The sequence below is a fragment of the Bufo bufo genome, chromosome 3, assembly GCF_905171765.1.
Source record: "Bufo bufo chromosome 3, aBufBuf1.1, whole genome shotgun sequence".
In the NCBI taxonomy this organism is placed as follows: Eukaryota; Metazoa; Chordata; class Amphibia; order Anura; family Bufonidae; genus Bufo; species Bufo bufo.
Genome location: NC_053391.1, coordinates 269,228,729 through 269,250,981, shown reverse-complemented (window position 1 = coordinate 269,250,981; position 22,253 = coordinate 269,228,729). Strand labels below are relative to the sequence as shown.

The 22,253-nt window shown below is 44.2% G+C and overlaps 1 protein-coding gene across 1 annotated transcript in view; it reads right to left on the bottom strand.

Moving 5' to 3' along the window:
• Positions 1 to 339: 339 nt before the first annotated feature.
• Positions 340 to 22,253, bottom strand: part of ELAPOR1 (endosome-lysosome associated apoptosis and autophagy regulator 1) — an 810,939-nt gene continuing 789,025 nt past the window's right edge. The window contains exons 20-22 of the mRNA XM_040422210.1: positions 1,114 to 1,292; positions 781 to 946; positions 340 to 354 (exon numbers count right to left, since the gene is read on the bottom strand). Of these exons, the coding sequence (XP_040278144.1) occupies positions 340 to 354; positions 781 to 946; positions 1,114 to 1,292 (360 nt within the window). The remainder of the gene's footprint in view (positions 355 to 780; positions 947 to 1,113; positions 1,293 to 22,253) is intronic.

Sequence of the window (22,253 nt, the reverse complement as noted above, 5' to 3'; positions counted from 1 at the left end):
ACACCCCAAAGGCCGGCCCTGACTTCTAGTGACTCTAGTGCAGGAAAGGGCAGATATTGATAGTAATCTATAAATATTAATATCTGCCCTGCATTCTTTTACAGTGGTAAACCAGCCAGGAGATATTATAGGGCGTCTGTCGGGAGATTTGTACCTAAGAAACTGGCTGACCTTTTAATGTGCATTTGGCAACTGAGTGTTGCTCAGAAAAATTAAATTTTACTATATCCAAATGAGCCCTTAGTAGCAACGGGGGTGTTGCCGTTACACCTAGAGGCTCTGATCTCTCTGCAACTGTTGCACCCTCTGCACTTTGATTGACAGTGCCAGGCATCACATTTACACTGCCTGGCCCTGTCAAAGTAACAGAAGTAATAGAAGTAACAGCAACACCCTGTTGCTCCTAGAGGCTCATTTGCACATATTAAAACATAGGGGGAGATTTATCAAACTGATGTAAAGTAGAACCGGCTTAGTTGCTCATAGCAACCAATCAGATTCCACCTTTCATTTTTCACAGCTCCTTTGGAAAATGAAAGGTGGAATCTGATTGGTTGCCATGGGCAACTAAGCCAGTTCTACTTTACACCAGTTTGATAAATCTCCCCCATAATTTGGGACCAGATGCCTTTAGCTGTCAAGTGCACATGTAACAGGTCTTCCAGTTTCATATGTACAAACCTGCTGACAGATTCCCTTTAATACTGGTTATGAATATTTATATTACATATTAATATTAATTAACAATACAGACAGAAATACAGAAACCCCAAAAAGTACCTTTTCAGAAAGGGATAGGAATTTGCGTAATATGGAATGAGCGGGGCTATATAATAACTCGTCTTCTGCATCCTCTCCTTCCATAATAGCACAGCTGTCAGCTGCTGGAAGTTCACCCTCCTTGGATGGCGCATTTATCATTAGTCGTGAATATTTGTACTCCAAGCTAGTAAATATTGAAAAAATGAAATGTCATAGGAATGTCACATTCAACATGATATTATACATAATAGTTTCCACTACTAGTTATTTTGACTTAGTAAATAAAAAATTATGACTATATCGGAATACATATGTTGTATATTTGGTTATGAACATTTGAAGAAAACTTACTTTCGATTTTTCTTCCAAAAGTAACCAGTGAGTGCTATAAGGACAAGTGCAGAACAAATACCACCAATCACTCCGACCTTCAACCAGAAATCTGGAGTTTTACAGACACTAATAGTTTGAGCTGGAAGATTAATACCTCTAACACACAGTTTGGGGGTATGCCACACTGCAGTTGTTCTCTGAAATAGAAAATTGAAGTGGTAGATGTAATGTAATCATATACAGGACAAAAATGAAGTACTGGCTGTTAGGGATTCACTCATGGGCCTAGTGCCAGCAATAATAATGAGGCCCAGCAGAGAATAACTGTCTAAAACCAGATAAAAAGCCAATATTTAAAGCAGCAACAGCATACATACATACAGAATACAGTAAACCCTAGCAATATACAATATTTTATCATGTAGACAAATTTAATACAGGGCACTTACTAATGTATTCTGATTGTGCATATTGCTTCATTTTTCCATCACATTATACACTACTCATATCCAGGGGTTAAGACCATCACAATCCAGCAGTGGTGGCCATGCTTGCACATAGGAAAAAGTGCTGGCCTCTTTGGATTGGCACGTTTTCCAATAGTGTGCAAGCACGGCCACTGAGCCTTGTTATAACTGTGTCTAAATGATAAATGCCATTTGATGAAGTGAGACAACCCCTTTGATACCTTTTAATCCTTTCATGACTAGGTGTAAAAAAAGGCCTTAATGTCCAGAAAACATTTTGTGATTTTGTGCTTGTGGTGGTTTAGTGACCCTAACTTTTTTATTTGTTTGACTACTAAAATAATTTTTGCTATTTATTATTTTTTTTTACTTGACACTTAGGACTTTTTATTAGAATGTTTTTTTTTAGAGAGATTTTTTTCCTTTTTTTAGGTTTAATTAGGAGGAAACCGCTAATTCTTATTAAAAAGTAATTTTTTTAATTATACCATTTTATTTATTTAAAACTTAAATATTAAAACTAACACAAAAATGAATTATTGCAATGGGTTCGCTATTTTGTGATGACAGTTTTGATATATAACATATATAGGTTTGAGCAGTGCAGTTTCTAGGTAAAATTTCTCCCCCTTCCCCCCACATCAAAACTGCTCGATGAAATCATATCAGAAGAGTACTTGCAACCGTCTCACCATATATATTTATTTTTTTCTTTATGCTTAACACAAGATTTATTGAGAGCAAAAGAAAATCATAAATTACTGCTTAACCCCTTAAGGACACATGACGTATGGGTACGGCATGTTTCCCGAGTCCTTAAGGACACATGACGTACCGGTACGTCATGTGTTGTTCCGATCACTGCCGCCCGGCCGGCTGTGATCGGAACAAGGTGCCTGCTCAAATCATTGAGCAGGCACCTCGGCTAAATGCGCGGGGGGGTCCCGTGACCCCCCCATGTCCGCGATCGCAACAAACCGCAGGTCAATTCAGACCTGCGGTTTGTTGCGCTTTCTGCTGTTTCTGATCGCTGCGGTCCCTGACCGCGGCGATCAGAAACTTTAGTGTGCCGAAAATATATTTTTATCACCCCCCCTGCACCTCTGAATGATTTTAGCCCGGTGGGAGGTGCAGGGGGGGTGTTGCGGGCGGTGGGGGCGGTGCGGGAGGCGGGCGGTGCGGCAGGCGGGATCGCGATCCCCCGCCCGCCTCCCATTGAATAATCGTTGGTGTAGAGTGGGTATACCAGGGTGCCAGCACATTGCTGGCACCCTGGTATAAACGGCTGACATCGGTGATGCGATGTCAGCCGTTTAACCCTTTCCATACAGCGGTCCGTACGGACCGCTGTATGGAAAAAGTTAACAGTAAGAGGGAGCTCCCTCCCTCTCCGATCGGGGGGCTGCTGTGCCTTTGCAGCCCCCCGATGGAGAGGGAGAGAGCCCCCAGACAGCCCCCCGCCAGATCCCATCCTTACCCTTCCCCGTCTGCGCAGTTCTGAGCAGACGGGGAAGGTTCCCATGGCAACAGGACGCCTCTCAGGCGTCCTGCTGTCCATGGTGCTGAACAGATCTGTGCTGAAAGCATAGATCTGTTCAGTGTAAGTAAAATACAGTACAGAACAATATATATTGTACTGTACTGTATTATACAGACATCAGACCCACTGGATCTTCAAGAACCAAGTGGATCTGGGTAAAAAAAAAAGTGAAAAAAAGTGAAAAAAAAGTAAAAATCAAAAAACACATTTATCACTGATTAAAAATTAAAAAAATAACATTCCCTACACATGTTTGGTATCGCCGCGTCCGTAACGACCTGATCTATAAAACGGTTATGTTACTTTACCCGAACGGTGAACGCCATAAAAATAAAAAATAAAAAACTATGATGAAATTGAAATTTTGCTCACCTTACTTCCCAAAAAAAGGTAATAAAAGTGATCAAAAAAGTCGCATGTACGCCAAAATTGTAGCAATCAAACCGTCATCTCATCCCGCAAAAAATGAGACCCTACTTAAGATAATCACCCAAAAACTGAAAAAACTATGGCTCTTAGACTATGGAGACACTAAAACATAATTTTTTTTGTTTCAAAAATGAAATCATTGTGTAAAACTTACATAAATAAAAAAAAAGTACACATATTAGGTATTGCCGCGTCCGTATCGACCGACTCTATAAAAATATCACATGACCTAACCCCTCAGGTGACCACCGTAAAAAAAAAAAAAAAAACTGTGTAAAAAAAGCAATTTTTTGTCATCTTACATCACAAAAAGTGTAATAGCAAGCGATCAAAAAGTCATATGCACCCCAAAATAGTGCCAATCAAACCATCATCTCCTCCCGCAAAAAATGAGACCCTACTTAAGATAATCGCCCAAAAACTGAAAAAACTATGACTCTTAGACTATGGAGACACTAAAACTTTTTTTTGTTTTAAAAATGAAATCATTGGGTAAAACTTACATAAATTTAAAAAATGTAATACATATTAGGTATCGCCGCGTCCGTGACAACCTGCTCTATGAAATTACCACATGATCTAACCTGTCAGATGAATGTTGTAAATAACAAAAAAAAAAACGGTGCCAAAAAAGCTAATTCTTGTTACCTTGCCGCACAAAAAGTGTAATATAGAGCAACCAAAAATCATATGTACCCTAAACTAGTACCAACAATACTGCCACCCTATCCCGTAGTTTCTAAAATGGGGTCACTTTTCTGGAGTTTCTACTCTAGGGGTGCATCAGGGGGGCTTCAAATGGGACATGGTGTCAAAAAAACAGTCCAGCAAAACCGGCCTTCCAAAAACCGTATGGCATTCCTTTCCTTCTGCGCCCTGCCGCGTGCCCGTACAGCGGTTTATGACCACATATGGGGTGTTTCTGTAAACTACAGAATCAGGGCCATAAATAATGAGTTTTGTTTGGCTGTTAACCCTTGATTTGTAACTGGAAAAAAAATATTAAAATGGAAAATCTGCCAAAAATGTGAAATTTTGAAATTGTGTCTCTATTTTCCATTAAATCTTGTGCAACACCTAAAGGGTTAACAAAGTTTGTAAAATCAGTTTTGAATACCTTGAGGGGTGTAGTTTCTTAGATGGGGTCACTTTTATGGAGTTTCTACTCTAGGGGTGCATCAGGGGGGCTTCAAATGGGACATGGTGTCAAAAAAACAGTCGGCGCACCTTTCACTCTACGCCCCGCTGTGTGGCCGTACAGTAGTTTACAGCCACATATGGGGTGTTTCTGTGAACAGCAGAGTCAGGGCAATAAAGATACAGTTTTGTTTGGCTGTTAATCCTTGCTTTGTTAGTGAAAAAAATGGGTTAAAATTGAAAATTAGGCAAAAAAATGAAATTCTCAAATTTCATCTCCATTTGCCAATAACTCTTGTGCAACACCTAAAGTGTTAACGACGTATGTAAAATCAGTTTTGAATACCTTGAGGGGTGTAGTTTCTTAGATGGGGTCACTTTTAGGGAGTTTCTCCTCTAGGGGTGCATCAGGGGGCTTCAAATGGGACATGGTGTAAATAAACCAGTCCATAAAAATCAGCCCTCCAAAAACCATACGGCGCACCTTTCACTCTACGCCCCGCTGTGAGGCCGTACAGTAGTTTACGGCCACATATTGGGTGTTTCTGTAAACAGCAGAGTCAGGGCAATAAAGATACAGTCTTGTTTGGCTGTTAACCCTTGCTTTGTTAGTGGAAAAAATGGGTTAAAATGAAAAATTAGACAAAAAAATCAAATTCTCAAATTTCCTCCCCATTTGCCAATAACTCTTGTGCAACACCTAAAGGGTTAACAATGTATGCAAAATCAGTTTTGAATACCTTGAGGGGTGTAGTTTCTTAGATGGGGTCATTTTTGGGTGGTTTCTATTATGTAAGCCTCGCAAAGTGACTTCAAACCTGAACTGGTCCCTAAAAATTGAGTTTTTGTAAATTTCGGAAAAATTTCAAGATTTGCTTCTAAACTTCTAAGCCTTATAACATCCCCAAAAAATAAAATATCATTCCCAAAACAATTCAAGCATGAAGTAGACATATGGGGAATGTAAAGTCATCACAATTTTTTGGGGTATTACTATGTATTACAGAAGTAGAGAAACTGAAACTTTGAAATTTGCAAATTTTTCCAAATTTTTGGTAAATTAGGTATTTTTTTGTGCAAAAAAAAAAATTTTTTTGACTTCATTTTACCAGTGTCATGAAGTACAATATGTGACGAAAAAACAATCTCAGAATGGCCTGGATAAGTCAAAGCATTTTAAAGTTATTAGCACTTAAAGTGACACTGGTCAGATTTCCAAAAAATGGCCTGGTCCTTAAGGTGAAAATGAGCCCGGTCCTTAAGGGGTTAAACTGCTAAAAGTCGCAGGCAGAGGGGTACAGGAGAACTGCAGTATAAAGAAAGGCAATACCCTTAGAAGAGTAGTCATGAAATACAATCATCAATAATGTGCAAAACCAAAAAACTGTCATGTTAGCATTTAATAACTAAAACCCAATCACAGCAGATCTCAACTAGCACACGCAAGTAAATGTACAAAAACCAAGTAACATATAAAACCAGATTCAAAGCATAGATGGCAAGGCGGATTACTATATACTGTACATAAAATGTATGGAGGTTACACCATGCCGGACAATATAACCTCTGTGCCATGCTGTACAATAAACAGTATAACCCCTACACAGTGTAGAGGTATACTGTATATTGTGTGGCACAGTGTAGGCTATATGTGTATAACATAAACATACTCCACATGAAAACTTGCAATTACTTGGCTTGGCCCTTGGGAATCTCGGACACCACTTCAGCACTTGGCTGGGGGGCTCTGCAGAGATGATGTGCTTTATCCTAATGAGAAAGATTTCATAATAAGGATTTGGAGAAAGGGCAGTGGGATAGCAGAGCAGGGAGAGGCTGGTGCTGCTACTAGGGAGCTCGTACCATGGGGGAGTAATAAAGCCCACCATAATGCCCCCCCAGTAGTAATAATTCTCCTTTAATGTGCAAAACATACCCCCTTGTAATGCCCCCAGTTGAGCTAATGTTCCCATAATGTGCCAATATAAAATACCCCTTCTCAGTGCCCCCGTAGATGACCCCATAGTGCTCCTCTCCCCCTTCCCCATAGTACCCACCATAATGTGTCCCAGTATAAAATGCCCCTTCTTTTTAGCCTTAGATGCCCCTATAGTGCCACCCAATAATGTGCCAATAATAAGTGCCCTAATAGATGCCCCCCAATCATGTGCCCCCATAGATGCCCCCTAATCATGTGCCAGTAAGATGTGCCCCCATAGATTCCCCCAATCATGTGCCAGTAATAAGAGCCCCCCCACCATCATGTGCCAGTAGCCAGAGTGCCCCCCCTATCATGTGCCAGTAGCCCCCTTATGTGCCAGTCGCCCCCCCATCAAGTGCCAGTAGCCCCCTTATGTGCCAGTAGCCCCCCTTATGTGCCAGTAGCCCCCCTTATGTGCCAGTAGCCCCCCCTTATGTGCCAGTAGCCCCCCTTATGTGCCAGTAGCCCCCCCTTCAAGTGCCAGTAGCCCCCCTTATGTGCCAGTAGCCCCCCTTATGTGCCAGTAGCCCCCCTTATGTGCCAGTAGCCCCCCCTTATGTGCCAGTAGCCCTCCTTATGTGCCAGTAGCCCCCTTATGTGCCAGTAGCCCCCCCTTATGTGCCAGTAGCCTCATATCATGTGCCAGTAACGCCCCTTATGTGCCAGTAGCCCCCCTTATGTGTCAGTAGCCCCCCTTATGTGCCAGTAGCCCCCCTTATGTGCCAGTAGTCCCCCTTATGTGCCAGTAGTCCCCCTTATGTGCCAGTAGCCTCCTATTATGTGCCAGTTGCCTCCTAATGTGCCAGTAGCTCCCCTTATGTGCCAGTAGCCCCCCTTATGTGCCAGTAGTCCCCCTTATGTCTGTGCCAGCAGCCCCCCTTATGTGCCAGCAGCCCCCCTTATGTGCCAGCAGCCCCCCTTATGTGCCAGTATTTATATATAAAAAACAAACTTATACTTACCTCCTCCACCGATGTGATGCAGGCCTCTTCCGGCCCGTGTCCCTCGCTGGCTCAGGCGGCGCGATGACGTCATCGCACCGCCTGCACCGGCGGCGTCTGATCTATCAGAGGAACAGGGAGGGGACACACCTCTCCCTCCCCTGCCGCAGCACACACATTTGTATCGCCGTCCTGACTATGGAGATGAGTGAGCGCTTCCACAATGGAAGCACAGCGCTCATCTCCTGCTGTGCCCTGCCGGCACCCCCCGTCTGACAGTGCCCCGGGTGGACAACCGGCCCGCCCAGTCCAAGAAACAGCCCTGGGTTTGAGTGAACAGGGCGACTATGGGGATGGTTTCCGTTAGTGACTGCATTTTTTACTTATTTTTTTAAACTTATATTTAAATTTATTTTTGGCACATATTATGTCCCCTAGGAGGTCATTAAAAGACCTCTGGAGGACACTGACTTTTTTTTCAATGTTTCCACTGTAACTGGGGCATCCACAAGATCCCCAGTTACAGCGGAAAACAGCCCCTGTGGGGGCATTACACACAGGCAGAGCTGAGAAGGGCATCTCAAAAGGGAAGCAGCTCATAGAGCACCATGACTCTTTGCTAATTTACTTACTAAGTGTCAGGAGGGGGTCAACAGCCAAAGGCAGCCCAATCCAGGGATACCAGAACCGACCGAAAGTCCAGTAACCAGACCCAAGCCAAGTTTAGCACAGCAGAAAGAGAAAGCAGAGTTAACAAGTTTGCCTGCCAAAAAAGCTTGAATCTTAGAAAGCCTGAATATTGTCTGGATTTAAGTTTATGCAAGTAAAGCTGTTGAACTTTATCAAGGTCTGGACTCGACTTATTCTCCACCATTACTCATCCACTTTATTGCTTCAGAGCCTAACCCTGGTATACAGGGAGGAGCACCGTGACACACATAGAGACTATTAATGGCTGCACCACACCACTCGGTATTCCTATAGACCTGGGACTCGATCGGCCCTGGGGGGCGGCACATTGCACATCCAGTATGTTTCCCAGTCAGTGGCGGATTACAATAGGGACGTTCGGGTCGGCAGCCCCGGGCCCAGCACCGCTGGGGGGCCCAACGTTGACCCGAACGCCCACATACTGCGGCGGGGCACGGGAGCGCATAGCTCCCTGTCCCGTTCGCGATCACCACCATAGGCTTCAGGCCTTGTAGGCCTGAGGCCTATGTGGTAGAGAAATCCCGGCGCAGGCGTGCGTGATGACATCATCGCGCGCCTGTGACGGGACGCAGCACTGTGACGCGCCTGACTCATCCCGCCTTCCTCTGCGAGCAAGCGCCTGGCCCTGGACATAGGTGAGTATTTATCTTTTCATTTTTTTGTTCATTTTTTATTTTTTTATTTCATGTGCCTACTTTGGGGGGGGGGGGGGCACACAGGAGGACATATTAGGGAAGTTAAATCGAGTACATGGGGGCTGTATGGGGCCAAATTATTATGGGAGGGACTACTATGTGGGGGCAAATTTGTAAATGGGGGCAGTGTGGGGGAAACTATTGTGTGTGGGGAAATTGCTATGTGGGGACAAATTACTATATGGGGCAGTGTGGGGACAAATTACTATGTGGGGCAGTGTGGGGACAAATTACTATGTGGGGGAAACTATTGTGTGGGGGCAGTGTGGGGGAAATTGCCATGTGGGGACAGTGTGGGGTCATTTCTATGTGGGGACAGTGTGGGGAAATTGCTATGTGGGGACAGTGTGGGGAAATTGCTATGTGGGGACACTGTGGGGAAATTGCTATGTGGGGGCAAATTACTATGTGGGGAAAACTATTGTGTGGGGGCAGTGTGGGGAAATTGCTATTTGGGAACAGTGTGGGGGCAAATTGCTATGTGGGGGCAGCGTGGGGGCAAATTATTATGAGAGGGACTACTATGTGGGGGCAAATTGCTATGTGGGGGCAGTGTGGGGGCAAATTGCTATGTGGGGGCAAATTGCTATGTGGGGACAGTGTGGGGGCAAATTGCAGTGTGGGGAAAAATTGCTATGTGGGGGCAGTGTGGGGGCAAATTATTATGGGAGGGACTACTATGTGGGGGCAAATTTCTATATGGGGGCAGTCTAGGGGAAACTATTGTGTGTGGGGAAATTGCTATGTGGGGACAAATTACTATATGGGGCAGTGTGGGGACAAATTACTATGTGGGGCAGTGTGGGGACAAATTACTATATGGGGCAGTGTGGGGGCAAATTACTATGTGGGGGAAACTTGTGTGGGGGCAGTGTGGTGGAAATTGTCATGTGGGGACAATGTGGGGTAATTTCTATGTGGCGACAGTGTGGGGACAGTGTGGGCAAATTGCTATGTGGGGGCAAATTACTATGTGGGGAAAACTATTGTTTGGGGGCAGTGTGGGGAAATTGCTATATGGGAACAGTGTGGGGAAATTACTATATGGGGGCAAATTACTATGTGGGGGCAGTGTGGTGGAAATTACTATGTGGGGGCAGTGTAGGGCAAATTACTGTGTGGGGGGCAAACTACTATATGGGGGCAGTTTGGGGGAAATTACTGTGTTACTGTGTGGGGGCAAATTACTATGGGGGGATTACTATGTGGGGGCAGTGTGGTGGAAATTACTATATGGGGGTGTTGCTATTGGGGAGGCACTGTAGGGGCAATTCTATTATTTTTGGGGACACTATACAGGGATTATTGCCTGGAGCACAATATAGAGTGTTATTATTACTGGGGGCATTCTAGGGGACATTATAGCTGCTGTGGACACTATAGGGACATTTGGGGTAATTTATCAAACTGGTGTAACGCAGAACTGGCTTAGTTGCCCATAGCAGCCAATCAGATTCCACCTTTCATATTTGACAGCTCTTTTGGAAATCCAGTTCTACTTTACACCAGTTTGATAAATTACCCCAATTATGTCTATTAGGTCACTATTTTTTCAGCAGTATAGTTCCTAGGGCATTGGGAAGCACAACGGGCACAGTATTGGGGGTGGCAGGATGACACTGTGGGGACACCAGGATGAGGAGGTTGATGGAAAAATTGAGAAATCTAACGTGTCTGTGTTACAAACTGTAGAGACGAGATGCGGCTGAAAGAATTTGCCATGGTGGTCTGGGTCAAAGGGAGGAGAAGAAGAAAGAGAAGGTCTACATGACAGGAGATGTCACTGGATGTAAGAGGTATGTGGTGCTGTATTCTCCTCCATGTCTTTTTTATTACAATTATATGTATTTTAAATTTGGTGACCAAATTTTTCAGTTTAGGACCCAATTTGGGGTATTTATTTTTTTTGTCTGAAGAGGTCATATGGCCTAAGAAGAGACTGTGGTGCCCATGAAGCACCGCAGCCTCTTCATAAAAAATAAAAAAAATGGGGGGGGGGGGGGGCAAGTTGGGTAGACAGCCCCGGGCCGATCATGCACTTAATCCGCCCCTGTTCCCAGTTAAATCTTTTCTATTTATAATCACCTCATCTAATGCCTCATTCACACGTCAGTGTTTGGTCAGTGATTTCCATCAGTGATTAGGAGCCAAAAACAGGATTGGAGCCTAAACAGACATAAGGCATAAGGCCTCCTGCACACGGCCGTTTTTTTTCCCCATTTACTGGCCGTTTTTTGCGTTCCGTATACGGAACCATTGAAATGAATGGTTCCGTATACAGACCGTATACGGAACGCAAAAAACGGCCAGTAAACGGGCAAAAAAAACGGAATGTACTCCGTATGCATTCCGTTTCCGTATTTCCGTTTTTCCGTTCCGTTTTAACATAGAACATGTCCTATTATTGCCCGCAAATCACGGTCCGTGACTCCATTCAAGTCAATGGGTCCGCAAAAAAAACGGAACACATACGGAAATGCATCCGTATGTCTTCTGTTTCCGTTCCATTTTTTGCTGAACCATCTATTGAAAATGTTATGCCCAGCCCAATTTTATCTATGTAATAACTGTATACTGTATATGCCATACGGAAAAACGGAATAGAAACGGAAACACAACGGAAACAAAAAATGGAACACGGACCGCAAAACACTGAAAAAGCCATACGGTCGTGTGCAATAGGCCTAAGAGAAATATCTGCACCTGTTCTGTGTTTAGAGCTGCACATGGTTTAGGCTCACAATCATTGATGGAAATCACTGACTGTGTGAATAAGAAATAACAGAGTGAAAAATATGTTCAATGACCAGTCCTCACATAATGGATTAATTACTGTTGTGCAACTGCAAAAAAAAAGGGGGGAGGGGATTGCAGGGATATTTTCTTGTTAGTAGAGTCTAATTTAGTAATATCAGAAACATAATGCCGGATAAAGTTTTTATAAATTCTTTATTTAAGTATATACGGATAACAAACCGTGCATCAGCAAAGTAGACAGAATACATTGAGTACTTCAAAGATGATGCACTACAATGAGAGGTCATCATGTTACAGTCATCTTAATAAAGCCTGCTGGCAACTGTAGTGTGGGGTGAAGAACCACGTTGAAAAAGGATCTGATTTGTCTAACCAGGAACCCTACCGGGAGATATTGATGAAAACGTACTCCTGGCCTCATAAACAAAAATGCCCAGGAAGAATGTAATGACACACTTGTAAACATATTGAAAGGTGCATCCAACAAACATATAGGGAGATAAGGAGAACAAAACTTTGACGGACAATGAACACAGGAGGAAGGGGGGAGCACAAAAGAGTACAAGGTTGATAAGTTCAGCTTCTCGCGACAGTAGGTTCCGAAACTCCTGGGAATCCTGGAAGGAAAACCAGGGGGCCCAAGCATCAAGGAAAGCGTTATGCTTAACTCGTAGCTGCGAAGTAAGTTCCTCCATTCTCCGGATCTCCTCTACCTTTTGGATACAGCAGCCAATTGGAGGCAAGGAGAGCTTCCACCTCGCAGGGATGCATGACCTAGCCGCTATCACCAAGGAGCACAGACAAGACTTACGAAGCACACTCATTGAGAGATCCGATAGTAATAATAAAAAGAAACCAGGTGTATTTGGTACCGTAAACCGGAAAATTGAGGACAATGTTTTATGGATCGACTGCCAAAAAGGACAGATTTTTGGGCAATCCCAAAAAATGTGTAGCATTGAACCCATGGCTGAGTCACAACGCCAGCAAACAGGGGACGCAGATGGGAACATTTTCTGTAATCTGACCGGAACATAGTACCATCTGGACATTATCGTATATCCCGCCTCCTGGAACCTACTTCCCATGGATGACCTGTAGAGCAGACAGAATAGTTTTGACCAATGATCAGGGGGGGCGTCAACTCCCAGGTCTTGAGACCACTTCGTCACATATGGGGGCAGGTAGTCCTGTCGAGGAGCCACCAAGGACTGGTAACATTCAGATAGGGAATGTCTATATGCGCCCGACCCAACACAAGCTTTATCAAAAGAGGTAAGAGACCTGTCAAACCCTGCGGAGGCCGGAATAGAGGATAGAAAATGTGTCAGTTGTCTGGATCTTCAGAATCCCAAGGGGCAGGGATCTGTCACCTTTAATATATCGTCATAAGTAAACCATCTGCCCGAGGTTCTAAAAAAGGGAGCACGGGACCTACCATTTACCTGCCGTTGCAAAAACGGTCCTCCTCGACAACTCGCTGGAAAACTGTGATTTCCTAGAATGGGGAACAATGGTGAGGGGGAGATCAAAGGATTTTCTTTGACCTTATGAAATTGTGTAATGGTGGGACCGATTGTGGGTTGGTTAGAAAGAGCTGAAGGGAGTTTCATATCTACCCAGGGCAAGGAGGCCAGAGGATAACTCGAGTTGTTCGATCGAGATCCACTGTTTGAGCAGTGTGTGTCGACAACAGTCCACTATCCTTTGAAGCAAGGAGGCTGAGTAATATTTACGTAAGTCAGGTACACCTAGCCCTCCTTTGTCCCTCAAAATGTGTAAGAGAGATCTAGCGAGTCTCGGGCTACCCCTGGCCCAGATAAATCTGAATAAGTCCCCATGGATCCGGTTGAAGAAACTAGAGGGGAGTTTAATGGGGAGGGTCTGAAAGAGGTATAACACCCGTGGGAGGATGTTTATTTTAAAAATAGCACATCTTCCAAACCACGTGTGTAGTCCCTTCGACCACCTTTTAAGATCATCCCTGATCTGGTCCCGGAGAGGGATAAAATTCCTGGGGTACATCTCCTTCAGATCCGAGGGGATAAATGTGCCCAGATATTTCACTGCTCCTGTAGCCCACTTGAATGGGAAGGAAGCGACCAGGTCGGACACAAGAGTATCCGGTAGTGATATATTCAAGGCCTCTGATTTCTGAAAGTTAATCTTCAGATTAGAGAGGCTGTGAAATGTGTGAAATTCCGCCATCAAGTTCGGAAAATAAATCTTGGGGTTAGTAAGCGTGAACATCAGATCATCCGCATAAGCTGCTATCTTAAATTCTTTGCCCTCTACTGAGAGATATATTCGGGTTCTGTCGAATTGCCCTCAGAAGCGGTTCCAAAGTAAGAACAAAGATCAGTGGGGAGAGGGGGCACCCCTGGCGGGTAGGGATGAGCGAACCCGAACTGTATAGTTCGGGTTCGTACCGAATTTTGGGGTGTCCGTGACACGGACCCGAACCCGAACATTTTCGTAAAAGTCCGGGTTCGGGTTCGGTGTTCGGCGCTTTCTTGGCGCTTTTTGAAAGGCTGCAAAGCAGCCAATCAACAAGCGTCATACTACTTGGCCCAAGAGGCCATCACAGCCATGCCTACTATTGGCATGGCTGTGATTGGCCAGTGCACCATGTGACCCAGCCTCTATTTAAGCTGGAGTCACGTAGCACCGCATGTCTTTCTGCTATGATCAGTATAGGGAGAGGTTGCAGCTGCGACGTTAGGGCGAGATTAGGCAGATTAACTCCTCCAAAAGACTTCATTCTGTGATCGATCTGCAGCTGTGGATCATTGAAGTGCTATTATTGACTTGCTCACTTTTTTGAGGCTGCCCAGAGCGTTTTTAGATCACTTTTTTTCTGGGGTGATCGGCGGCCATTTTGTGACTTGTGGTGCGCCAGCACGAGCTATCACCAAGTGTATTTAACCATCGATAGTGTGGTTATTTTGTGCTATATCCTACATCAGCTGCAGGCTGAGCCTGTGTCACCGAAGTGCATTTAACCATCAACAGTCTGGTTATTTTTTGGCCATATACTACATCAGCTGCAGGCTGAGCCTGTGTCACCCAAGTGCATTTAACCATCAACAGTCTGATTATTTTTTGGCCATATACTACATCAGCTGCAGGCTGAGCCTGTGTCACCCAAGTGTATTTAACCATCGATAGTGTGGTTATTTTGTGCTATATCCTACATCAGCTGCAGGCTGAGCCTGTGTCACCCAAGTGCATTTAACCATCAACAGTCTGATTATTTTTTGGCCATATACTACATCTGGTGCAGGCTGAGCCTGTGTCACCCAAGTGCATTTAACCATCAACAGTCTGATTATTTTTTGGCCATATACTACATCTGGTGCAGGCTGAGCCTGTGTCACCCAAGTGCATTTAACCATCAACAGTGTGGTTATTTTTTGGCCATATATTACATCAGGGGCAAAAAATACATCAGCGCCTAAAAAATAGACTTGACATTTCTATTCAACCAAATCTGTACTGTTTTAGCTGGTCAAGTTATTTGTATTGACCGTAAAAGCACACTTTTTTTTTCTGGGTTGAAAAAGCATTCCCAAATTTGCCATTCTCAAAATAACTAGTTTCTGGTATTTGAGGCCTACTTGAAATCTATCCCAAAAAGAAAATCTTACATTGAAGGTATTGATAGTGTCATTCAGAAAAACCTAAGACACACGCTAGCGTGCTGATAGAAGTGTGATTCTGTGATTAAACCTATACCTGTCACACAGCGCAAAAAAAAACAGGTCTCACATCTCTATTCAACCAAATCTGCACTGTTTTAGCTGGTCAAGTTATTTGTAGTGACCGTAAAAGCAGACTTTTTGTTCTGGGTTGAAAAAGCATTCCCAAATTTGCCATTCTCAAAATAACTAGTTTCTGGTATTTGAGGCCTACTTGAAATCTATCCCAAAAAGAAAATCTTACATTGAAGGTATTGATAGTGTCATTCAGAAAAACCTAAGACACACGCTAGCGTGCTGATAGAAGTGTGATTCTGTGATTAAACCTATACCTGTCACACAGCGCAAAAAAAAACAGGTCTCACATCTCTATTCAACCAAATCTGCACTGTTTTAGCTGGTCAAGTTATTTGTAGTGACCGTAAAAGCAGACTTTTTGTTCTGGGTTGAAAAAGCATTCCCAAATTTGCCATTCTCAAAATAACTAGTTTCTGGTATTTGAGGCCTACTTGAAATCTATCCCAAAAAGAAAATCTTACATTGAAGGTATTGATAGTGTCATTCAGAAAAACCTAAGACACACGCTAGCGTGCTGATAGAAGTGTGATTCTGTGATTAAACCTATACCTGTCACACAGCGCAAAAAAAAACAGGTCTCACATCTCTATTCAACCAAATCTGCACTGTTTTAGCTGGTCAAGTTATTTGTAGTGACCGTAAAAGCAGACTTTTTGTTCTGGGTTGAAAAAGCATTCCCAAATTTGCCATTCTCAAAATAACAAGTTTCTGGTATTTGAGGCCTACTTGAAATCTATCCCAAAAAGAAAATCTTACATTGAAGGTATTGATAGTGTCATTCAGAAAAACCTAAGACACATGCTAGCGTGCTGATAGAAGTGTGATTCTGTGATTAAACCTATACCTGTCACACAGCGCAAAAAAAAACAGGTCTCACATCTCTATTCAACCAAATCTGCACTGTTTTAGCTGGTCAAGTTATTTGTAGTGACCGTAAAAGCACACTTTCCATTTCGTCCACCATGACGGCTCTACTATGAGATTGACCCTTGACATCTGTAGGGGCAGGAACACACAGAGTTTAAAAGGCCACCACCCACACTCACCCTCAGTGTTTCCTGTCCCTACGGGGTCAACCACACAGAGAGCCCTCCTGGTGGAGGTGAAGAAAAAGTTTATTATTTTATAAAATACCTGAGGATTCCGTCCTCGTTCCCTGCCCTCCTGCGGTCTGGTCCAAAGCTGGGCAGGGGATTCATATGGAGCCGATCTCGCTTCTGTACCAGGGGCCTGTATCCCTCCCCACAGTGCGGTCCCCCTTCCCTATGTTGAGGAAGCTGACCGCAGGGAAGCAGCATGCTGAACGCCGACAGGAAGCCTCAGCATTACTCTCTGCTCCCGGCGGCTGGAGGTGAAAGGGGCGGAGATTAGACCGGAAGGGGTGGAGCTTAGATCGGCCGGACGGCGGTGACGTCAGACGCCGGACTGACTACTTGTGGCGGCAGATTCAAACAGGCAGTGGCACCGATCTTCCTCCTGGCGCATACAGCACTAATGTCTGCTCCTGAAGCCCCGGACGCCTCTACAGCCCAGATGGACTCTGAAACTCCCTCGGCTACTCCAACAGTGAGTTCCCCTGTGGGGAAAGACAAAATGATGTATCCTTTTTTGACTTACTTGCTGTTTGTCTATTGATACCTGGCTGCTCCTCTCTTTTATAGGGAGTTAAAGAGCCCAGAACAAGGTCTAAAGTTCAAAGATGTGCAACTTGTAATAAGAAGCTTCCCGAGAATTATAAAAAGAAGCTCTGCCAGAGCTGCATAAAAAAACCTCTTAAAAGAGGAGCAGCCGTCAATTTTGTCTGAGGTCAAAACGCTTATTCAGAACGAAATTAAGTCCTCTTTGGCCTCCCTCAGATCAGCCCCGTCTACACCTCCTGCTGCAAAAAAACCTAGATTATCCGCCCCATCCTCCTCTGTTTCGGAGATTATGGACGAGGGGGCCTCCACCTCTGGACAGAATGTGGACTTTGACGTTCTATCAGAGGGGGAGATAATGGAAGATAATAAAAAATATTTATTTTCTTCCGAGGATATGGAGGAGCTATTGGGAGCTGTCAGAGCAACCATGGGGATTGAGGAGGTGAAAAAACCAAGGTCCGTCTTAGACGAGATGTTCGGGGGACTCAGAGCAAAAAAGTTAAAAGTTTTCCCAATGAATGAAAATTTAAAGGACATGATCTTAGACGAGTGGACTGACCCCGAGAGGAGACTAGGGGTATCTCGGGAATTTAGAAACCGGTTGTTGTTTGATCCAGCGGACGTCAAATTATTTAACGAGACCCCCAAAATTGACATCCAAGTGGCGAAAGTAGTTAAGAAGACTTCCCTCCCATTTGAGGACTCTTCACAACTACAGGACCCAATGGAAAGGAAAGCCGACTCTCTCCTAAAGAAATCCTGGGAGACAGCTATGTTTGGGGTCAAAACTAACATAGCCGCAACATCGGTCGCAAGATCTATGTGTTTTTGGCTTAACGAACTAGAAGAACATATCAAAAACAAGACTCCTAGGGAGGAAATATTGAGCTCTATCCCACTCCTCAAATCTGCCACGGCCTTCTTGGCGGATGCCTCGGCGGAATCGGTGCGGTTCGCCGCTAAGGATGCGGCCCTCACCAATTCCGCAAGGAGAGCTTTGTGGATGAAAGCCTGGGGAGGGGATAGAGCATCAAAAGCAAAACTATGCTCCATAGCGTTTTCTGGGGAATACGTTTTTGGACCCGTATTAGACTCTATCCTGGAAAAGGCTGCAGACAAAAAAAAGGGGTTCCCGGAAGAGACCAAAAAGAAGCCCTTTCGTTCCTCCAACTCCCAAACTAGACCCTATAGGGGCAAAGGAAAGGGGGGTAGGTGGAGTTACCAGAAGGGGGGAAAAGGCAGAGGTTTCCTTCTTAACCCCCAAAATAAAGATAAACAATGACGCCAGAGTAGGGGGAAGACTGCAGAATTTTCTGTCCCAGTGGGAGTCCATTACAAAAAATCCATGGGCCCTAAATATAATTCGGGATGGCTACCGGATAGAATTTTCCTCAGTCCCTCCAAAGAGGTTCAAAATAACCTCTCACAGCCCAAAAATAATAGAAAAAATCTGGCAGGGTATCCTGCAACTTATAGACTCAGGCGTTGTGACAGAAGTCCCAAGTACAGAAAGAGGAAGGGGTTATTATTCCAGTCTATTTCTGGTACAAAAACCAGATGGTACCTTCCGCACTATCATAAATCTAAAAGGATTAAACTAAGCGGTCGCATACAGGAAATTCAGGATGGAATCTGTAACATCCATCATTCCCCTGATCAGAACAGGAGACTTCATGACGTCCATAGATTTAAAAGACGCGTACTATCACGTCCCCATAAACAGATCATCGCAAAAATTCCTCAGGTTTGCCCTAGTGGACAGCTCAGGAGTTGTAAGACACTTCCAGTTCACCGTGTTACCCTTTGGAATCTCATCTGCTCCAAGGGTATTCACAAAACTAGTAGTAGAAATGATATCCCCTCTGAGAGCAGAAGGGATAAAAATTTTCCCATACTTAGACGACTTTCTGGTCCTGGGACCCTCGGAGCAGGAGACAACCAGCATTACCAGAGACCTGATGCACAGGTTTTCAGACCTGGGGGTAATAAACATGAAAAAATCAAGTTTAGTCCCCTCAACCAAAATGAAATTTCTGGGGGTAATACTGGACTCGGTCTCCCAGGTGACATCCCTCCCTCGGGAAAAAGTTACGTCGTTTATGGAAAAAACACAAAAATTCTGAAGTCAATCCCAGTTCTCCATTCGCAATGCCATGAGCCTCCTAGGCACAATGACCTCCTGCATAACAGCGGTGTCTTGGTCTCAGGCCCACACCAGGATTCTCCAATCTTGGATCCTGAGAATTTGGGACAAGAGACAGTGCTCTCTAGAGAAAAAAATCCCCATCCCGAGTCAGGTAAAATCAGATTTAAAATGGTGGATGAAAGAGGAAAACCTGCAAAAGGGTGTACCCTGGGTAAAAGATCCGGAGATTCAAATAAACACGGATGCAAGTGGTACAGGATGGGGAGCAAAAATAGGCTCGATAAATTACCAGGGCACTTGGTCGGACGCCATGAGAAAATGTTCCTCAAATCACAGAGAATTGAGGGCAATCTGGGAGGTGCTGAAGGTGTCACAGGACAGGGTCTCCGGAAAACACCTAAAAATCCTCTCGGATAACGTAACAGCCGTAGCATACCTGAAACATCAGGGGGGCACACGATCATCAGGCTTAAAGGAATTGGCGGAAAAAATATTCTCCTGGGCGGAAAAGAACGTTCCATCCATCACTGCTATCCATCTAAAGGGTACAGAAAACATACAGGCGGATTTTCTCAGCAGAGTAACCATAGATCCGGGGGAATGGGCCCTAAACTCAATCGTATTCGAGCAGATTACCAGGAGGTGGGGGACCCCCAAGATAGACCTGTTTGCATCAAAAAAGAACGCAAAGGTCCATCCCTTTTGCTCCCTAAACCCAAGAGACAACCTTTGGGCGACAGACGCATTTTCAGTCAGGTGGTCTTGGGATCTAGCCTATGCCTTCCCCCCTTGGCCATTAATACCCAGGGTGCTGCAGAAAATAAGATCGGACCCAGTAACAGTAATACTGGTTGTCCCGTACTGGACAAAAAGGAATTGGTTCCCAGTGTTAAAAGAACTAGCTCTGGAAGAACCCTGGATAATCCCCCCACGGGAGGACATTATCTCTCAGGGTCCAATTCTTCACCAGAATCCAGGTCTTTTCAGACTATCGGTCTGGATCCTGAACGCGAAATCCTAAAAAGCAGAGGGATATCAGAGAAAGTCATAAACACCCTTAAGTCCAGCAGGAAAGAAGTTACTTCTGCAATATATCTTAAGATATGGAAAAAATATTGTAGTTGGCTTGGCCAGACTCCTCCCGTAAACTCTTCTCCCAATATTAAAAAAGTGCTAGACTTCCTCCAACGAGGGTTAGATCTGGGCCTTAGACCAAGTACTCTCAAAGTACAGATCTCTGCTTTGGGGGCTTGTTATGATACGGACCTGGCCAGTCACAGGTGGATAAGGAGGTTCATAAAAGCTGCCTCAAGATTGAGACCTTCCCTAACCCCTAGGACGCCTCAATGGGATCTAAACTTGGTCCTAAAAAACCTTACAAATTCGCCTTTTTCTCCCACGCAGGATATATCTCTCAAACACCTATCTTTAAAAGCAGCCTTCCTAGTGGCAATCACTTCAGCCAGACGTCTGGGTGAAATCCAAGCGCTGTCCTGCAGGGAACCATACCTCACGATCTTCCCGGACAGAATAGTTTTACGTTTTGATCCAGGTTTTCTCCCAAAAGTGGTGTCGGACTTTCACAGAGACCAAGAGATCATCCTTCCATCTTTTCCCAAGGACGACCCATCACAAGATCAGCTCCAGCTCCTGGACGTCCGGGATACCATCATACAATACCTGGACTTAACAAAAGAATTTAGGAAAGATGATAACCTTTTCGTTCAGTATGGGGGTCCAAACAGGGGGAAAAAGGCATCCAAAGCCATGATTGGAAGATGGATCAGATCTACTATTATTTGCTGCTACCAGAAGTCGGGTCTAGATAGCCCCACGAATATAAAAGCTCACTCTACAAGAGCTATGGCGTCTTCATGGGCAGAAAGAGGAGGTGTCTCCCTTGACAGGATTTGTAAAGCAGCAACCTGGTCGAATATAAGTACTTTTATCAAACATTACCGGATTAATGTGCCAGCTTCTGCGGATTTAACCTTCGGTCAGAAGGTTCTACAAGCAGTTACCCACCCTGTTTAATAATCTGGTAGTTCTCATAGTAGAGCCGTCATGGTTGGACGAAATGGAAAGACCGTAATTAGACTTACCGGTAATTCTGTTTCCTTGAGTCCACCATGACGGCCCAGATTTCCCCCCCTGAGATTTAAGGAGGGGTTGAGTATGAATTAATACTAAAAAAAAAAAAAAATTTAAAAAAATAAAAAAATTAAAAAAAAATATGTATATATTCATATACTTGCCTAGGTTAAGGCTACACCCACTTGGTAATTTGGAAAGCACTGAGGGTGAGTGTGGGTGGTGGCCTTTTAAACTCTGTGTGTTCCTGCCCCTACAGAGGTCAAGGGTCAATCTCATAGTAGAGCCGTCATGGTGGACTCAAGGAAACAGAATTACCGGTAAGTCTAATTACGGTCTTTTTGTTCTGGGTTGAAAAAGCATTCCCAAATTTGCCATTCTCAAAATAACTAGTTTCTGGTATTTGAGGCCTACTTGAAATCTATCCCAAAAAGAAAATCTTACATTGAAGGTATTGATAGTGTCATTCAGAAAAACCTAAGACACACGCTAGCGTGCTGATAGAAGTGTGATTCTGTGATTAAACCTATACCTGTCACACAGCGCAAAAAAAAACAGGTCTCACATCTCTATTCAACCAAATCTGCACTGTTTTAGCTGGTTAAGTTATTTGTAGTGACCGTAAAAGCAGACTTTTTGTTCTGGGTTGAAAAAGCATTCCCAAATTTGCCATTCTCAAAATAACTAGTTTCTGGTATTTGAGGCCTACTTGAAATCTATCCCAAAAAGAAAATCTTACATTGAAGGTATTGATAGTGTCATTCATAAAAACCTAAGACACACGCTTGCGTGCTGATAGAAGTGTGATTCTGTGATTAAACCTATACCTGTCACACAGCGCAAAAAA